The sequence below is a fragment of the Atractosteus spatula genome, chromosome 1, assembly GCF_055471065.1.
Source record: "Atractosteus spatula isolate fAtrSpa1 chromosome 1, fAtrSpa1.hap1, whole genome shotgun sequence".
NCBI classification, from domain to species: Eukaryota; Metazoa; Chordata; class Actinopteri; order Semionotiformes; family Lepisosteidae; genus Atractosteus; species Atractosteus spatula.
The window spans coordinates 67679341-67700497 of record NC_142706.1 but is presented as its reverse complement, the minus strand read 5'-3'; the positions used below and the strand labels follow the sequence as shown (position 1 = coordinate 67700497).

Genomic DNA, 21157 nt, shown 5'->3' with positions numbered 1-21157 from the left:
CAAAGCTCAGCTAAAATGACAAAATATATTTTACAAAATTAAGAGCTATAGCTGATTCTACGGGCGTTACCTGGTTAACGACGAAGGAGGCGTTGTGTGTGATGAGGTACTGTGCTGCATCGATAGCACTAATCACATTGTTGACAGCATTCTAAAGAAAAAGAGGCAAGGGAGGAGTGTTGAGCCACACAAGCTCAAACATAAATGTGTTTTCAATAATTTAAGGTTCGGTGCTTTGTAGACAAGTTACTGTACATTTTTAAAACTGTGTATAATCAGTGTAATATATATCAGTTACTTCTTAAATCATTTTGGCAATGTGTTTCAAAATAAGATTGATCCATTACAGAGGAAAAGGCTTTAACTCAGAAACAGTCTATTTTGCGAACAGTAAATCATCATAAGGCCCAAAAATGTGACTATCATGGGGAGTATATACAGTGGCTATCAAAAGTAATTTGACCACAGAATCTTCTTCTGCTTGGTTTCAGTCTCCCACGTGCCTTCTGGCAAACTATAGTTGAGATTTGAGTTTTTTTTTCCCCAAGAATGGTGTTCATTTTGCCACTCTCCCGTGAAGCCCAGATTAAGTGAAGCACCCAGGTCATTGTTGTCGTATGCACAGCTTCACCCTTCTTAGCCGTGGAAGAACAATTCCTTCCGAGTTGTCACAGGCATCTTGGTGGTGTCCACCCTCTTCATCCGGATACTCAGTTTTCAAGGATATCTGAAGACTTGTGATATCTTCTCCATATCTTTCTGGTCCTTTGGGGGGGATATTCAATGCCTTGGAAATGTTCTTACATCCTTCCTTTGATGCATTTTTATAACCCTACCCTGGATATGCTTTGAATGCTCCTTTGTCTTCAAGATGTAGTTCCTTTTGGGAGCAATATTTATTAAATGCGGATTTGCAGAAATAGGTGTATTTATTATTTTGCAAATATGATGGGTGCAATGAAGGCGTTTCATGTGAAATACCTTAACTGCACATAGGTGGACAATTGGTTACCCTGGAGCCTATTTAGGCTGTTAAGTCATAGGCTCCTTCTTGAAAGAAACCAGTGTATGAGCTACAGTACATCAACATGACTGAGTAGCTTGTTCCAAACTCCTGCAACACTTTAGTTGTGTAAAAGCACGTCTGTTGTTCTCAGTTATAATTGTACTTGTGTCCTCTGGTTCATTTCTGAAGGGGAACTGCAACACTATTTTTATATTTCCTGGTTAGAAAGAATCGGAAATTGACAAACGCCATTTCAAACTATAATAAAAGTAAAATGTACACAGTAACTTGTAAAACCTCCAATTTTCATCACAAAACAGAAAACATTTCCAGGTATGCGCAGAGGCAACAAGACAACAAGACTCCCGGTGACGTACAGTATGCGACCCCATTACATTGTAAACGAGCAGACTTGTGAATGCATCTCTTTTAATCCAATAAAAATATTGGTCTCGATTTCAAGATGGTTTTGCTTACAAATGCTACTTGTTAACTCTGCATGCAGCTCATGGTGGAACATTTCTGCGGTGAAATGTCTACTGCACAATCTGTATTTATTCGCTTGTACATTGCATTACATTAGTGATTACAGTGACTGGTGAGCAGAAAGGGGCTGTTTCATGTCACAATTTGTGGGAACTCGAACGCAATTTTGTGACAACATGGAGTTTGCAATTTTGTGCTTAAGATTTTTCTATATCATCAATGAATTTATTTTGTTACTGAGATTTAATAAACGGTCTGAGAAATTGGGACTGCAGCTCCCCTTTAAACTGTTGGGTCTGAACAAGGGGCTGACTTTGTCAATGTCATTGAGGGTGCTCGATTAATTGCAGAAGGAAGTTGTTGCCTCTTTGTGAGGATGAGTTGATTCTGGATCAGTCACTTACTGGGAGAGCAGATGCAGTCCTCTGAAGCAGTCGGATGCTCTGATTCAAAGTGCTCTGTGAAAAAGTACAAATAAAAATGTGTTTCCAAAACCATAGCCTAAAACACACAAAAAATACCTTCCAGTTTCCTTAGGTGAGCGATGACTGTCAATAAATTGAAAGCAGGAGTACTCAAGTGGGATTAAAATATCAGATGTTTAATTTTCAGTAACACAAAATAAATCAGAGTGGTACTAAGGCCACGTCAGACATACACTGCTGATGCTGAGGCACTGATTGTCCTTGAATTATCACGATCAAACATTTGCAGCTTTGCACACAAACAGTGAGGGACTGTCTGTTAGCTAGAGGTTCAGGTGTCTGTTCCCTAATCTAATGATTCACTGAGCTGAAAGATTCTGCATATTCAGTTAAAAAGTGAACGTGTATTCCACTGCACAAATCAAGAAAACAGTTAGTCTACTTCGTCTCAATCTATACACCGTGGTGATTTGGTCGCTAGTTTTTCAGGGTTCATAACTTTTGAGATAAAGAGAAATATCAGTGATACATTCTTACCCGTGCTCTAACGTATTTCTTGGCAGCCATTTAAGACAACAGGAAAGATAAGGAAAGTTGAAAAGGAAAAATAAGACAGCTTCATATGTCCAGAAAACAAAAAAAGTACACATGAAAGAGCGAGGATGTTTCAGAAAAAGGTATTCCCACATTAACAGGGTGCCTACCTCCTACAGAGTTCAAAATAATTTAAAATTGTGTTATATACATACTGTATGTCTCACCTTATTATCTAAATTATTACAGGGAAAACACGTTATTTACAACAATTACAACTCCAAGCAGTTCTACTATGTACAATTCAGTCCATTATTTCTCCATTTAAAACAAATGGACTGGACTGTTCAGTCAGAGGTCATAATGTCTGAAACAGCAGTCACTTTAAAATATTAAAATCCCTAAAAGTGTATTTTGTCTGCAATATGAGTGTTGCCATCTCCTACTTTCCAATTACCTGGTTATTTTTGTAGTTGGCACTTTTTAAAAAAATGTTTGCATGTTACTGCCACTCTAGGGAATTAATTAGCACCTTGTCTGAAAAATAACAATTGGAAGCCCGATATGCTGCAATAAAAGAGTGAGGTTTAGGAAAGAGCATTGATTTTAAATGAATTATAAGTACGTGGAGTGCTTTCACTGCCAAGTGTATCTGAGGCTATGACCTTAATCCTTAAACAATCTGAACTGACCGATTACTGGGGCTGCTAGTATATTTTGAGCAATTCAACCAGTTTGTGACTGCAGACAGAAATAATCCTGTCCCGAAACTGCTGTGTTATCAGACATTGCTTCAGAGGCAGTGTGGTTTACCATTGCCTGTTCCATTGGAACCACCTGCTGACCATGGATCAACCGAATGCTGCTGGCATGACCTTTCAAGGCATTCTCCAGAGCTCCCCGAGGCTGAAAGACAAATTAAAAATGGGGAAAACTAATACCAGGAAATCATATTTACCCTCACAACACCACTGTGAACCAAAGAAAGAAGAAACCACAGCATCTTCATCCTTATGGTCTGCAATACATGGCCTAGGTACAGGGTTTACAGTCTTTTCTGCTACATATTTTAAAAGCCTCATTTATCCCTAGCGTGTTGAAGGTCTCCTGTTTCTGCATTAGGAATTCTGTGGAATGAATAGGGAGCTTGTTCACCCACTCCGACTTGAATGACAGGCACTACCACTGCCGAGACCGCTGTGAATTTTTGTCATCTGAAAAAAAAAGTTACCGACTGCCTTGAAGGGAAAAACTTGGTAATCAGGGTCGCCGAACACTGAACATGAGAGGAAATAACAAATTATAACGCTTATGTCACTAGGAATCAACTTACAAGCGTGTCCGCCTGTGCTTCCAAGTCATTCGCAAATGCCAATAAATCCACCTTTGTAACTCCTTTGTTGACCTGCGAAGAAGCAAACACATTCATAGGTGCCTGTGTGGGTTGCGTTAATGATTTTCAAGGCGATATATCTTTATGTCAGACTGCCCAAAATCATTTCTCTTTTCTAGGAGCATCTCTCTAAGGTGTTCCTCTAGTGCAGGCCTCAGGGTAGCAGCAGGGCACTAGTCAAGTAATTACAGTGGGTAACTTGTGTTCAGCATATCAAGAAAAGGAATTAGTTTTAGCACAAGATTAAGAACTGAACGATGCTGGGCTTGGAGGACATGGGACAGTAAGTGGATGTGATTTGTCAGACATGTCTACTTGATTCCTCAATGTCCCAGTTCGCTCACTTTGTTCAGCTGACTCATGGATCCTTACTGTGACTTCAGACAGACCTCTTCTTGTGACCAGAAAGCTGGTCCTGACCATATTAAAAACGCGGTGGAGGTTTTTAAATCTCGACTTAAATCTTGCACGTTTTGGATGCCTATTGATTCTTAATGCCTCTCTTTCATTTAATTGCTCTGTTATATCTGGACTTATTGTATATTCTCCATACTGTACCATTTTGTGCTATTTATGTGTGATGTCTCAAACATGCTCCGTACTGAAAGGAACACAAGTGATTGATGGACAAGTGAGATTAGTACTTACCTCAGCTAAATAAGCAGGATAGGTAATATTGGTGATGCCAGTCTTTGTAAAATTCAGGAGATTTTGCCTTCCTGTGGCATCCAGAAGCACTATATCACTGAGATCCACATGGACATCACCAAACATGTCCACCACATCCTTGGTGTACTGAAAAACACAAAGCTCAGATGCAGCATCCGTCTAATCCTAGTGCATTACTATTTATCTTTATAGGCACGTATTTCACATGCTTTACATATTATAGTGTGCAAATAATATTTTTTCATATATCGACTAAAATAGTTTGAAAGAATTCAAATGACCCACAATGGGATACTGTATAATTATTCATTCACTGCGTTCATTCATTGAATTAACATGACATGCCCCTTAGCATTAATTCTATATCAAGTTCCCATACTATGTATTGCTGTATGGAATGTGATTTCAAGTTGGGAAAGATTAATGGTTATTAATCTGTTAATACCTACCATACTAGTGTTTAAAAATGCACTGATGTTGAAGACATTGTCCAGCTGTAGAGCTGTGTAAATGCCTTTATTCTCTTTGCAGTTGCTAGTTTTGGGAGGGGGAAGAGAAAGGGTTAGGCATTAAAAAAACAATTACAAAATTTACAGTTAAATGCATTGTTCAAGCTTCACTCGGACAAACAATGAGTGCTGGAATCAGTGCCTGGACCTCAGCTTCTGATTCATCAGGTTAAGAGTAAATTCTTCTTATGTTCCCATCTAGTGGAACAAGGTGGAATTGCTCTCTGAATCTAAATACTTTCTTCACCTTTTGCACCACATAATTCAAAGCCATTTTACCTGTAGTGTATATCCTGTCACACAAGTCTTTCACAGCACTTTACAGCATCCTAATGTATATTACAACTACACTGCTACATCTGACCCCCAGGTCACACAAAAGAAAACCATTTGGAAACGAGCAACGGGCATTGCACCCTGAAAACATTTACAAAGACGGAAGTAACTGGAAGGTTTTGTAATGAGGAAAGTAGCTGCATGGAACATAAAAGAAAGTTCTAGAAAAAAATCTACTTTCACTCCTTTCACACTTGTGTCTGTGATTTCTATAAAGGTTTTCAGCATGATTATGACTTTCCCATGAACCAAGAAACACTGCTTCATTTTGTGACATTATCTGAGAAAGTTATTAGCACACAGATGGGTTACATCTGCTCATACTAAAACTGGATATAATTGTAATGTCTTATTATATTATGATCTGGTACTTCAGAAAAGGGTTCTCTCTGTGTGAAACACCTGGGAATATCAGGCACATTTTGGCAGTGTTCCTAAAATATTTAATTAAAGTGTAATGATATAAAAATCATTAACGGCAGAGAAAATGCCATTTTGTGTTGCAGGATGAATGGATGTATAGAGGATGTAATTCACGCCATCGACTATTTTTGGCTTTATCCAGGAATCTAAAAATTACTGGAGCAGCTGTCACTGTATCTCTGCAGTATATTTTACCTGTAAACCTTCTCCACTGTCAGATCTATTTCAGGGTTCTGATACAGAAAACCAGGGATGAAATGCTTCCAGGAAGGATTGACCAAATAAGGACTATCCACAACCTGCCAAAATGGGAAAAAAAAACAAACTTAGTCAGTAGTTATGGAGTGGACTAAATGCATCTTATAGTAGTTAACTCGTATGAAGAGTTCTGTCTTTCTATAATAAATATGAGATTTGTATATTACAATGTGCATTCTTTTCCCCTTCTTCCATGTTTTAATTCGATTTCCTACACACCTATAAAAAGTCAATGCAGTTTTTACTTTGCTTACCAGAAACCACTTAAAAAGTGTTATTTCAAGTAATATGATATCTCCATTCCTATTGGAAGTGCTACAGTACGTTGTTGTTAAATATCACCTTTTATTTTGATTTGCTATGATACTGGAGGGAGAAAACGCTGCCGACCGATTCCTCACACTGTGTTCATATGGCTTTGGAGCCGCAGATTTGTTCAAGTGTGAGGTCCTCGTCTCAATAAGTTTTTAAACGAGATTTCTGTAGTCATACAACATAATGCAGGTGTTTGGCTGTTTCCCCAAAAATGTTACAAGCACAGGGCACAGGAAGTGCAGAGCTCAGGGTCCATGCCAAGCAGCAGATAGCACTGGGTCAAAAAAACAAGCTACAGAGCTATGCTGTTTTTATAGTCAATGATTTCTTATTATTTCTTTAAAACTGAAATAACGAGGGGGCATGACAGCGTGGCAGTTAGCACTGCGGGACTCAGCTTTTGTGGTAAGGGGCGTTTCTGATAATGGAGGAAAAGAGACATTATATACTTCTGCGTCATGGTCATGTTGAATCAGCAATACTAATGAAGGGAGCACTACTTATTACTAATACTTAATGAGTGTAAAAATCTCCAAATATTGGACTTGGTGTAAAAATGAGAAGACACCTTTTTTTGTGTGTTTGCGCATAAGGAATGAATTCCAGGACAACATACGAAAGGTTACAAATGAGAAAATATTATATTACAAAAATATAAAATATTTTCTGGACTGTTTGGTAATTTATACTTAATTGATTGAATGATTTCACCCTACTCTCTTGTTTTCTGCATTTACTGCATATTCACCAGTCAGAGAAACCATATACATGCATCCTTCTGAAGAGCATGCAGGTTTCTGTGTCATGGTTGAGAAGTTTCATGTGCCACTATGCCTGTGTGTATGGTCAGGAATTTGTATGATTAGTGCTTACTGGTTAAGAGGAGCCCCAGAGACAGAGGTTCAAAGCTGTTGTAAAGCATCCTTAAAGTACATTTACAATATATCACTGAAATGGTGACTCTGACAGGAATCAGAAACCAGTACGCTGGTTCCTCATGCCTTTCCACAGCGTTGTAAAAAGAGTCAAACTGTGTGCAACATTAGCTACAGTAACTGCACTAAATATCTTTTTTTCTGAAATTGTCTTATAGAATTATGATGATGCAGAGGAATTGAACTTTAATCTTAATACACGCAGGCATAGGACTAATGGTAATGGTACCAAAATATTATACACACACTGTGATCACAGTGCCTGTTTTTATCTCCTAAAACTAAAGAATTTCATAAATTAAAAAAAATACATTATAAAAGTTTCCCATATTTTGAGCATGCATTTACAAAAAAATAAAACCAATAAAAAACTCTATTAAAAATGTGATTGCTCTAATAGGGTTCAAGGTGCCACAAATGCATTTAAAAATACCTGTTCAAATGAACACTTCTTTTGTGCATTTGTAAAGCACAGCAATTTTTCTAAGTGAATGAATGGTTTCTGCAAATTCACAGCAAATGACATTTGATCCTTTAAACTGTAAAACAAGCTTGGGAGTACTGTGCCAACTCTTTTGACTTGCCTTAAATAATTCTCTGTTCTCAAAAGGCTCACAGATCAGTTTCTCCAGATTTCCCCCAATAACAAAGGTGATCACCACCACGATCATCAGCACCCAGGAGAAGATGAAACTGAACCCTACACCACTGAAAGAAAAATAAGGTACAGGTTTCACAATCAATTACAAAAATGCACTTTCAGTACTGAAAGATCTCTTTCTTTTTCCCATTCATAAACCCTCATTAATGTCTAGTATTACTGCTAATATCATTTAATTAAAGCTATGTATTTAATCACTGCAGTCCTGGCAAACTAACAGAGCTTGCAACAGAGAATGTAAGGAACTGTTTGTTAGCAGCATGCACATATTAAGGATCTAAAGGTGGTCTATATAAACAGCAGGAATACATCTGAAAGCAATCTAAACGAAGGCACACATAATTAACATCAGATACAATATACAACAGGCCACTTATTCTGCTACTTCCAAATAAGCTGGTTGCTCGCAAGCAAGCAAAATATTCAAAGGCAAAATAAGTGAGAAATGAATGCTTTTTGTAGCCATAAGGTGGAACAGTGTAGAAATAACCCTTTTCCTTTAAACAATCAAAAAATCATTTTCCTTTTTGGAACAAATATTAATAAATCCATTCTTCCCGATACGCTTGATTTCTGAATAGAATTCCTGCTTTCAACATTTTCAACATTGGATCTGAAGAGTTTCCTCAAAGTTGTGAATGGAAGGCTCTGAAGCACATTTTTAAAAGCACTGCAAAATGCTTATTTTTATCTCCGAACATGTGGCTCAGGAAAGCCTTTAGTTGAACCTGCACACCCAGTGGGCACTGCATGAAGTAATTCTACCCAGAAATGAAATTTCCCATCACATACACGTAAAACTGCGCACTCAAGCACAGCAAACACAAGGATCACAGAAATTAAAAACAAACTGTTTTAAAGCAGCAAAGGGGTACTGCAGGACTTCTCGGCCAGCTGGGTTTTCTTGCCTTCGGAGAGAATTGCTAGCTGTTATCCAGAGCTGAACCGAGGGGTTACTCACGCCATGAGCAGGTTGCCCCCAGTGTTGGATACACAGCCCCTGGTAGTGGGGGATGCCTGCTTGTCATGCCCACAGGAGCCGCACAGCAGGCCCAGGAAGTTGAAGGCGAGGATCAGAGCCACCATGCAGCACGCCGCCACACAGCCCAGCCACCTGCAGCACGGAGCGAAGAAGGGAAACAGATCAACAGCGTGCAGACTCCTTCCGCGGTCTCGGAAATTAAGGAACGGCTGGATGACGAGAATGGCTGAGGGGCACTATGTTCAAAAAGAACATAAGAAAAATTACAGAATGGGTTTTGGCCCATCAGGCCCATTTAGCGCAAAAGGTTCATATCCCCAAGCTGAGAACCAAGCAAAGTCCTTAAAAGGCACGCTTCCCGTGGCAGATTTGAAAACCCTGGGAAAGCTGAAGTCTCTCGAGCCAACGCTGTTCATACCTGTAAAAGTCGTACTGGTCGATCTGGGAGTAGTAGTTCTCGATCATTGCCTGGCTCTGGCTGATGTACAGGGTGAAGTTGACTAGGGTGCTCTGGATAGGGAACTGCTTAGAGAAGCTGGAGATATTGGATCCTATGCTATCCAGCATGCCCTTGACACCTGCAAACGGAAAACACTGGTCTTGACCGGCTGCCAGAGGAAGAACTATCAATAATACATACCGCAGAGCGGAAGGCTTGTGGGATTCATGGGGTTAGCTGTCAGAAGGATGCAAATACCACACTAGCAGGGATGAAACTAGCTTCGCTGAACGACATTGCAGAATAGAGCAATACAACAGTACTGCTGTCAGAAGTACTGTAGTGAGAAATGTGGGACATGTAAATGACAGAATAATATAGAACAACTTCTATATTGTCCTAGCATGCAGTGAAAGAACTTTGATCTAAGGGAGAACAAGCTAAAAATGCTTAAATTATGGATCTACTACAATCAGGATATATGCGTGTGTAATGTAAACACACATACAACAGATATAGTTAAAAAAACATAAAACAATACATTTTTCTTGACTATGCCTAAGTATCATATTTTGCACACAAAGTACTCAAGACATTCTCCTAGTATTCTACAGAATATACCAGTCACTTTGTGTTTGATGTCAGTGGAAGGGTGCAATGAAAGATGACAAAACACCAGGACTGCATAATCACATGCTAACGCACAACACCATCACAGTGGGCCACCGACTGTTATTCTGTTAACATATGCGAAGAAACTTACGAGGCAGGGCTGTGATTTTTTACAAGGTCCCACAAATACAGAATACAAAAAACAAAAACACAAAATACAGTTAAATGAAACAGTTACTTAAAAGTTAACAAACCAGGTTTTTAAATGCAAACACAAGCCACCCTTTTATCCTCAAAAGTTTTGCACTTAATGACAGGGAAGACTTCACATTGTCTGTTACAAAACATGAAAACAGAACAAAGTCTCTTTGGTTTGAGTTGCACAAAGGACAGTATTATTGGAGGAAAAAAGTGTAGAATTTGGATTTTGCTTCCCTAAAATCACTAAATATATTACATTATGCATGTTTAATAATTACTGTCATGCAATTGTCATGTAAATTGTAAACGTTTGTAACCATTTATACAACTGGGCATTTTAAAAGATCATTTTTGTTCAAGGGTAAAAGAGCATTAAGGATTTGAATCCACAACCTACAAAAACACTTCTCCACACTGTTTAAAATATCTTAACCACCAAAATTTATTTCCAGGTTACATCTTTTTGTGTTATTTGTTTTCCAAAGATGATTGGGTGAAATATTAAATGACTATTTCAACAACAAAATAATTCGCTAAAACATTGTTAAGAGTGTCCTAGATCTCCAATTACTGGATTTGCACTAATCCTGTGAGGTTAATATTCAAAGTCAAGGTGAAGTTCTCTACTTTCTGAGGTTATTACATATAACATACTGTATGATCTCAATCACAGTCTTCCAACTTATGTTTGCAGAATATGCTTGTACCTGCATGTCTTTATATCAGAAATAAGAAATGTACTCTTAGAAGTCAGTGCTTGTGGTCACTGCCCATGACAAAGCAACAATGATACAACTAATAATAATGGTACAACTTTGAAGTCAAGGGACTGGGGCCTGAGGAATTTAGGCTAAGATACAGAAACACATGTTTTGTTTCTCAGTATCCACTAGAAAGCAGGGAGTAAGCAGCATATAAATCTAAGAAAAATTTGATGGAATGTCAAACTGAAGAGGAATTTGCTATTTGGAACAGGCGAGGTGTTTTGTGGCTGAATACAATTGAAACCAGATGTCTTGCTTTAGAAGGAGCTGAAAAAATCTTAAGGTGTTACATAATTACAACTTGCGTGCTGTGCTGAAAGCCCCCGATGAAAACAAGAACATACAAATTGACAACATTTCACTTACCTGAAACAACATTCTTTGTCTGGTTCTTCACCATGCCTGGAGTGTCATTAAATGTTGAATAGCCCTGTCAGGGGATACAAGAACAAATAAATATCAAACACATCAGTTCAAGTGGATGAGGAAAAGAACGAAAGGTATAATTACACTCGCATAATACAAAGATGTAAACCATCATTTCATCTTGTTTTTCAGACCTGAAAGGAAAAGCTGCAAGTCTTAATTTGGACATCTACTGGTGTGCTGTATCAAAGGGGCTGTAAACTGTTTTTTTTAGTGGTAAAAATCGTTTATGAAACAGTTTATAAAAAGTCCTACTGGAAATATTCTGGATTTTGCCACATCAACACATCATGGGGGTGGAACAGATGAAAAGGTAAAAGCAAAGCAAAGTTAATTTATAAGAATACACAGATCAGCTTTACAAAAAGTTATACGCATATATAAAAAATCATGCAAAATACAAAAATGTGTGGACAAAACAGTCCACAAATTAGAGTCAGAAGGTCCAATATGAAAAAGTGGCCAATGATATTAACATATATACAAGATAATACTTTATAGAAGAAAACTATTCAGCACAAAATGGTACAATTCAATGCAAGTTAACATTACAGGCAGGGAGCTCTCTACCATTTTGTGCAAAAAACAATCGGATCTGTACATATTCACTTGCAAGGAATTTTCCTTTTCCTGTGAAAAGATATCAAAGAGCGAACAGTGAAATTGTGAGTGTAAAGTGGGGTACAAACTCAACTGAGGATGCCAAATGGACAACTCAGAAGTGAAGGAGCTAGAATTGGATTTGCATAAAGAGAATGAAGAGCTGGAAGATTACAAAGCTCCTGTGCTGACAATATTATTTTCTTTTCAACTGCCTCCTTGCAGTTTTTAAACACCCCAAATCCTACTGTGAAAAGGAACGCTTTCTGGAATATAGAAAAGAAAAATGCTCAGACTTTCTATCCCATCATTGGAATTTATTTAAATGAACAAAACAGGAAATAAAACATGGGTGAAGGCTCAAGTAAGATATTAGTCAAGGTTGTGATTTATTTATTCTTTTACCAGTGAAAGAATGCTCACCTTTTGAACGATGTTGCTGAGGTCAGTCTTGAGAACGTTATTCACATTTACTAGCTGTGTATTCACACCAGGGAGCTGAAAAATATGCATAATTCTATTTAAAAGATTGCAAAATTAATGTTAAATATAGATATTAAATGAATCACAAAGGAAATTTACACGAGCCCAAGAAAACTAGGGGTTTTTTTTCGTTGATTTGTAATTAACAGTATTATTTCTGTCTTCGCAGAGGGCTTCTAAGCCTGTAAACAGGACCTGATCCCTGATTCAAGGACGGGACAGAAAGCAAAGGCAGTACAGTACTGTGTGATGACAGTCGCACACCGGGGGCTCCACAAGCTCGTACCCCGGAGAAGTTGGCGTTGATGCTGAGCTGCCCCAGGGTGCCCCTGATGGCTCGGCAGGTGTCGGAGACGCCGGGGGCGGAGCAGGCGGGGTCGTTGAGGGTGTTGCTCAGGCTGGATCTCTCGTGGCTCAGGTTCAGCTGCAGCTTTTGGGTGCCGTCCTGCAGGATCTCCAGCGAGACGCTGACGTTCTCCAGCGCCTCCTTGGTCTCCCTCATTGCTGCGCACAGCGGGACAGGCAAAGGGCGTTAGACTCCACACCTCAACCGCAAGCTTGCGACAGTCAGGGGCCGTGCTGTCAAAACCCACCACATCTCTGCCATCGTGAACAGCCGTCTCTAGACGAGAGACACTGGCGATTCCATATGCAAAGGGCCTTAATTACTAGCACTCATTTATGGGCATTACTATGGTTGTTTCATGCACTGGTCTTTTATTACACCACAGCAACACAAAAACATCTGTCAAAGGAAAAAATCCTGGAACAGATAATTTTGTGTCTATCGTTTTGGTTGAAAAACAATGTAACAATCAATTAGGGATCAATCGGTACCAGATGTGCATATTTGTGGATGTTGGCAAGCATCAGGATTCATCACCATCTGCCCCTCTCCGGACGAATACCAAACACATTGCATACTGTACACTGTGAATCAGTCCATTTTACAGCAGCACCCATTAAAGCAACAGCAAAAGGGGAATAAATGTGCATATTCTGTGCCCGTGTGTATGAACTAAAAACATTTAGGCTAATTCAAGACTTATTTTTGTCATTTCTATTTTAATTTCTTCAATTTCTCTTAGATTCAGAAGATTTAGTTGCTAGAGAATATCAGTAAGATGTTGTTTTGTCAACAGACTTATGAAAGGTAAGGGAAATGTGTGATAACACTTTCCTTATGTATTTTTTTTTCAAATCAAATAAGTAATACTGATGCTTTTGCTCTTTATAGCTGCAGTTTTCAACTCTGTTCAGAAGTATGAAAATACCTCAAACAAATAAATTCAGGAGTCAAAATTTAGAAGTTAGGATTCTAGCCTTTGAGGTTGCAATAGTGTACAACACAATTATGTACATCTAACAATCACAGACTTGACATGCTACATAGAGAAACTTGCTAGTAAGTTTCAGGATTGTCTAAATAAGAAACACATGTACATGTTGAATGGAACAGATCACCATTTAAAATCTTGAACTGCTGTGTACACTTTTCTTTCAAAACTTAAAATGACAATAAAGACTATAAAGCTTATATATATATATATTTTTCCCTCTTATCTGTAATTCATATGGTGGGTTTTGACCAGCCCAGTGGGAAATACGAATCAATAGAAACTGTCTACATTTTGTCATTTGGTACTGGTCACGCACTGAAGAACTGAAACAAGACAGGACACCACATTTAAAAATGACACAAAAGTAGGTTCACAGTTCACAGCACTTGTCGGGTTCCAGTAACTGTTACCTTTGATAGCCCTTTCCACTTTGACTTCGAGCCAAAAGGAAAAGAAAAAAATTGAAGAAATGATGGAAAAACTAAGAAAATGAAAAAGAAAAGAATATGAAGTGGGATAGTTCTTTACATTTTAACGAGTGTGCGTGAAGGCAACAGTAAAAATCCATAGTGACTCCAATTACACTTGCAAAATATGAAATCTGTGTGCTCAAGGAAACTAAGAAGTACAAATTATTTTAATAAGTTTTTAACAAGTTTAATGTTTACACTGATGATCTAGAGATCCATTTCTAGAGAAAGGCATTTACTAGATCAATGTGAGTGAAGTATCTTGCTCAAGAGTATGACCGTAATGTCCCACCTGGGTTTTGATCCCACAGTACTTTAGAGGTTGACCAGAGTCTTAACCAAAACTCTCTGTTACTGCCTAGTACTGTATACCTGCACACAACCTAGAGGGAGATGCCAGATATCTATAGATATCAGCGAGTCTGGGCAGAGCTCAAGATGCCCAAAGGATATGAGCGAAAGGGACAGATAGACGGAATAATTTCTCTTTGGCTCTGGGCGATTTGAGATATCTTTGTAAGACAAACCGACAGATTCTACCTTTAGAAAATGAATATTAAACAGATACAGGCTTCTTTAAGAAAACCTAATGCTGAAATAAAAATCAAACCATGTCTGACACATTTTCAGGCAAGTCAGAAAGAAGGATCTGATGTACAGCTGTGGTATTACAGTCCTTGCATTTGCACTGTCCTATAGTGAGACATGGGTGTATTAAAAGTGTATCAAAATGGAGAATTACGTTCAATTATAACAGCAGGAAAATGAGGAAAAGGAACGTGTTACACCTTTTGTTATGTGATCCATTATGACAGATAAGAATATGACAGGAGGATGGGAGAACTTGGCACCAGGAGGCACAGCAAGATGGTGGTACGAATAAGAAAGGTTGTTCCAGTAAAGGACCAAATAAGCCAAGACAAAGTTATTTTTGACTTCAGCATGGGAAAGGAAATGTTAGAAAAGCTCCAGACTGACAGATGGAAACCATACTGCCTTCTGTTTGCTGATCCTCTGAGGCAGTTTGGCAATTCTGCTTGTAAGTGGGAATTGAGAACTTTATTCAAGTTTGCATAACAGGTAACATAAAAAGATGTTTAAAGAAAATTACATGGATCTGCTTCTTGAATTCTTTCAACAGCACATTCTGATGTCAAAGATAAAAACCAATTTTTAGTACTCTTTTTAAAAGGAACTGCAAAATACAAATACAAACCATTAAGATGGACAGATACTATAAAGTATTTCTGAAATCTAATTACTCATTTACAGGAATTCAAGGGCCTACTAACTCCAAATATATAAAGGAGACCAACTGAGCTCACTTTAAAAACCAATCAATCAAGGAATTATCAAATCACTCTCAAATTCTTAAGTACGGTTTGTTTTAACTTAAAGGTATTTTAAGATTAGACCTGTAAGGTTGTTCCACATGCCAATTTCCTTTGCAACAAAAAACGACAACCAAATCCCTGAAAAAAGAAGGAACTAGATTTTTTAAAGAAGTCAGTTTGATTGCAAAGCAAAATAAAACAGCTATCAAATTTTAAGATAAAAGTCGTTTCAACATGTCATGTGAAATGAGAGCACCACACAATTCACAAATTCCACGAAGAATCAAGTTTCAGAATGAACTAGTGGACTAGTAATATGTAATATGAATATCTTACCTCCAGCCATACTTAACGCCCCGTCCAGCGCAGGACGTACTTCCTTTCCCAGCTGCTGGTGGATGCTGTTGCCGAGCAACAGGCCTATATCTGGAGAGGATGAGGAGAAAATCACATGAAAAGATGCAAATTAACAGAAAAATGTAAAGAGCAAGGTTTTAAAGTATTATTAAGGAGACTGTTAGCTGTTGCCGATTAGCGAAAGAAGTGAGAGCAGTGATTTTTCAAGATCTCTTTCTGCATTGGTAGCTCTCTTTATTAGCTCCAAAAAGTGAAGTAAAAAATGCAGAAACCCCTGTCTTTTTTTTTTATAACTCCATAGGCCTGTTTAAACGTTTACAGCATGTGAACTGGAGGAAGACAACTGCAGTCTCCTGTAAATTATTTAAATTCAAGTGTTTGTAGAACACGATTTTTGGCTAGTCTTTTAAGAATAACACTGCCTCCTTTAAAATAAAAAAAATCCGAAAATCATAACTAATGCAAAATGTACTGGAATAAAAAAGAAGATATATTTTATGTTTTTACTTCATATATTTTACTAAGTCAAGGTTAAATTAACATTTTCACCTTGTCCTTCATGGTAAAGTTCAAAAGGTCAATGAGCTTATAATGTAAAATTATTAAAAAAAAACGTTTATTCTAAACATGTTTGTGCATAAATGATCAGTTTTTTGTACAAAAGGAGAATTTCTATGATTCACCTGCCAAGCACAATTCAAAGTTTAGTACCAATCTGTATAAAAACACCAGCAGCCACTACCAAATGGAAAGAATTAGCTTAGAGGCCTCTGGAAAAAGCCACATACATGACATATATAAAACATTTAATGAACAGCCAAGAAAAAAATATGTTCTAAAGACAAATGAAAACACATCATACTCTACAATATCTTGGTTTAATTTTGGTTACTCCATGCAGGAGGACTCGGTAACAATCCAGTAGTCATTTACTGCCAAAAATGCCTGAAGACACAATTCAGAAACAGGAACATGAACATTTGTCAAGAAATTATGTCACGCAAGAGGTCTCTATTATTAGATACGCAAGAGGTCTACTTACTATCTAGGTCAAAAAGGACTTTGTTCTTGGCAGTATTATATTGTGCAGCAAGGTACTCAATTTGCTGAAATATAAACAAATTGATGTTAAAACAGAGGCAGAACACTACCTTTTAATACATTAAAATAAAGCAGAGGATAACTGGGTTTGTTTGTTAAGATCACTGGATTGAAATGTTAGGTTCCTTTATTGACTAAGTAGAAATAAAGTTGCTTACTAAGGGGCACTCCACTCTGAACAGAGAGTGGCTTCAGACCTTATCGTGGGAAATAAGAATCTAATGTTGTCAATAAATGAGATGAACTGTGTATGCTTCAGAGGGACATTTAGATGTGCTCAACATCCACTTTAAACATAAAAAACCAAGGGCTTTGGTAATTCTTTTGATCATTTCTGTGTTTGGGGGAGGAGAACACCCACTGGTAATGTCTATGCTAGGGTAATGTACTTAATGCACACTTTTCTACACAAAATGACAAAATAGAACAGACTGAAAAATAAGTCATATGTTAATAAAAGCACTGCAAGTCAATCTGGGACATCATCACAGCAAGGTCTACAAGTTGGCAACTTGAGAGAATGGTTAGGGATACATGGGGTTAAGTTCTATTAGGCTGAAGAGCTTAGGATCATCTGCCAATGAGGCTCCTCAGGTGAAAATAAGAGTACTTATCTATATATAGCTCTCTTGCTGACATGGAAATAATCCCTGCATTTTTTAAACCATATGTGAGGAAATAATGATAACAAAAAAAGTGAAACCCGGGGAAATAAAACGCTAAAATGTTTCAATTAAAAAATAAAATTGTTTTACTGAAACCACATTAATTGATAAACTGTTGCAGGCAGGCATCTACTAAATGATGCCATTAATAAACCATGAACAAATGAAACCAACACTGTATTAAATATGTTCTCTAAACAGTCATTTTAAAGTTTTATTACAAAAACTAAGCATACAACATTGCACAGCTGTAAGGGCTTACCGCTGGAGTCTCATTGACAAACATTTTCAGATCTTTGAAGTTACTGTTGACAAGTCTCCTAACACCCCTTAGCTGAGTGCTGAGGTTCTGATTGGCAGCGTACGCACACAAAACGCCCACTCTGGGGAAAAAAAGCAAACATTTTCATTTTCAGGAATTACAAGAATTGGACATCAGCATTGTTTGTTCTACGATTAAAAATGCGTGCGTTAAAATGTTTAAAAATGTTTTGAGAAAGGTCAGGGAATTTCTTTTTTGGATATCGGCAGAAAACAATCATTTGGTAAAAATGATAGTCTCTTAATACGTCTAACTGTAGCGTACAAATACAACCCAAAACCCTAAAATAATACAGAAACCTTGATAACCAATAGTTAGTTGTCTGCTCTGTGGTACATGTAAGACTTTTTTGGATTTGAACCGACCCTTATCAATAACCTGCAAGAAACACTGAAAACATTCATCATGTTGGTTTACACTTGGAAATCTTGTAAAAAAACACTGCAACGCCCTTCTGCATGGGCTGAAGTCTTCCTTTACAAAACAGATTTGTTTTCAATAAAACTGTGATTTTCTATAAGACCTTGTAAGTGACTGGGATAATGATCCTGAAGTCCTTTATCCAGTGTCTTCAAAAAAACATTAGGATGAGCTTCTTGGGATTAGTTAGCGATTTGCACCTAAATGGGCCAAATGGCCACCTCTCACTTACAATATTTTTGTTTTATACAGCAATGCATCAAAATACATTTTAAAACATGATGGTGATGTTATTCTTTCAAATATTATGTAGCTCTTTGAATACTGTTACATTAACCGGCCAGCAGATGTCACTGTACTTCTTATTTAAAATGCAAACCAGAAAAGAGGAATCAACAAATACCTAGTAAAAACACTGAAACAAAAGGTATATCAGAATGCCTGGCAAATACAGGGAAATACTTACAGTTTAGTTTCTTATGAGGACACTCAAAAGCTAAAAATATTTAATGTTTTCCAAAATACAGGGCATAATAGGTTGACCGAGAAATGAGATTGCCGAAATGCTGATATTCTACAATAAATGCCTTGAAAAAGCTCATTAGAGTCATTATCTCCTTAATCCTTGATCACCATAGGGCAGGAGAACATGGTCCCATGTTCAGTAAAAGGAGTCATCGTAATTCTGGATCCTTCTATTTGTGCTTAGGAGCTGAGGGCTTTTAACACGGTGGACTAGGAGAATCACCCAATTGTTTCGAGTGTAGAGGATGTTAGAAGTCACAGGGCAGTTAAGCGAAGATTTTAAAATAAGTTAAATTACGAAAAAGGCTATCTTCCGGAGAATGCTCATCCCCTCATCGGTGCTCTGAATCCAAGCAGTTTTTCAAGAAGGTTTAATAGTCTGATGACAGCCCTGGCCACTCTCTGCTGTTGCCATGAATGGGTGAGGTTAGATGTGATCACGGCATATGCATTACAACCTACAAAATATTTCCACACGTGGCACAATGGCTATTTTTGCCTTTCAGTTATTCCCGAAATGTCACGTGCAACATATGTCTGTCTCTCTGCAAAGAGTAATTTTAGAATGAACTTAAGGTTCTACACTACAGCAAGGGACAAGTTCTCTCAAAACTGTATGTACACAGACCACCAGGAGGCAAGTTATTTATAGTATAAGGAATCACAGTGTTGCAACCCGACCTGTCTCCTTTATACTGAAAGAACCTGCATATCAGATGAGCATCACAAATTCCTTTAAGCTAAAATGTATTAGTGATTCAGTACATTTGACTAAAGTGCTTTGACTGTTCAATGGTACTTTAAGAGAATGTGAGAAGAAAATACCCCTGTGCTACGGGCTAAATGTCTCTCACATAGTGCACTACCTGACAGTACTATGCCAATGATAGCCATGCTGTACAACAGTGTTCTGGGATACAGATGTAGCTTTTCTTTGCTCTTTTTGAAGTCGGAATTATTCATTCTCACACTCCAGCTTCTGAAGGTCCTGCTGTTGTGAGCATGTGGGCTGACTCAGTAACTGCAGTGGTGGTGAATATGTTACAGAAATTCCCCGTCTAGTGATGCCACAGGTCTACCGAACAACAAGAGACAAAGAATTCCACTAGACACTCAAATCCTTTGTTAGGCAAACATGCCAAAGCCAATGGACTGGGAAATCTCAAAGTAAAGAAGAGGAAAACAGAGGCCTGTCCTTTATCCAGCTGTAAAACTGCATACAAAAACACAAAATGATCGCTTAATGATGAAAATAATTCAACTTCATTTGTTATCACTGAGCTGGTTATCTAATTTCTACTGGTCCCACTTCCTGCTTTACCAAATTAGAAGTGGTAACCTTTCCTATGAATGGAAAATCCTAGGTCAGAATTACAAATGAAATCCGTCAGCTTGCGAGTGCTTCAAATTGCTTTCCTGTTGATTAAACCGTTAACATTTACTTTTCAAATTTGCCTGCCAGCCAGTGTTCAATATTGCTGCATACAAAGGCTTGTCAAGTCAGGTGCAAAGCTTCAAAATAGCAGGAGAAGTAGTGTTTTATATTTGCATATGAAACGAAAATTAACTAGTATTAACAATACCAAAGCGCCAACACAACAAGTAAATTCAACACAGAGATGGAAGTAAAAAACATTTCAGCTGTAAAGCCTTCCTCAGATGGGCGTACAAGGTGATGATAAATTTTATGTTGCACATTTCATGCACAGCTTCCTTCAAAAGGCATTTTACAACACTGAAATGGATTAAGCTATGGGACTGTACTTGTTGTACTACTGTGGCTACATGTAATGTGGCTTTGATTTATTAAACGTATCCGGCAAACTGTATACATTTTTACAGTGGCGGCACATAGATTTTCATAAATTAATGGGATCATTTGCTTGTAAAATGTGAAGCTAGAAAAAATTTACATTTACAGGTCTATAAAGTGATGGCTTAACAGCTTAAATTAGAAACTACTGATACAGAACTTACCTTGAGAAACAACACAGTGAATAACTTGCCTGTCTAGCGTGTGTGCTTGTTACAAAAACAATTAATGATATCTTCAGGGAAATTGCTTTTGTGCTGATTCCACTGCTAGCGCTTAGTGGAACTGAAGGCTGAAGTTTCTTCAGCTGTTGACTGACAAGTATGCTGATACGTAGCACGTCCTTGCTGAAG

The 21157-nt window shown here is 37.8% G+C and overlaps 1 protein-coding gene across 5 annotated transcripts in view; it reads right to left on the bottom strand.

Annotated features, from left to right (window-relative positions):
* Positions 1 to 21157, bottom strand: part of prom1a (prominin 1a) — a 102178-nt gene that overhangs the window by 7939 nt on the left and 73082 nt on the right. For 4 of the 5 annotated variants that reach the window (XM_088917979.1, XM_088917981.1, XM_088917984.1 and 1 more), the window contains exons 5-21: positions 17987 to 18107; positions 17001 to 17064; positions 15938 to 16027; positions 12744 to 12961; positions 12398 to 12472; positions 11315 to 11378; positions 9351 to 9510; positions 8912 to 9064; positions 7874 to 7997; positions 5977 to 6080; positions 4963 to 5047; positions 4493 to 4639; positions 3785 to 3856; positions 3265 to 3357; positions 2455 to 2472; positions 1897 to 1950; positions 71 to 151 (exon numbers count right to left, since the gene is read on the bottom strand). In XM_088917979.1, coding sequence (XP_088774105.1) covers positions 71 to 151; positions 1897 to 1950; positions 2455 to 2472; positions 3265 to 3357; positions 3785 to 3856; positions 4493 to 4639; positions 4963 to 5047; positions 5977 to 6080; positions 7874 to 7997; positions 8912 to 9064; positions 9351 to 9510; positions 11315 to 11378; positions 12398 to 12472; positions 12744 to 12961; positions 15938 to 16027; positions 17001 to 17064; positions 17987 to 18107 — 1723 coding nt within the window. The remainder of the gene's footprint in view (positions 1 to 70; positions 152 to 1896; positions 1951 to 2454; positions 2473 to 3264; positions 3358 to 3784; positions 3857 to 4492; positions 4640 to 4962; positions 5048 to 5976; positions 6081 to 7873; positions 7998 to 8911; positions 9065 to 9350; positions 9511 to 11314; positions 11379 to 12397; positions 12473 to 12743; positions 12962 to 15937; positions 16028 to 17000; positions 17065 to 17986; positions 18108 to 21157) is intronic. The other variant, XM_088917982.1, reaches the window with a different exon arrangement.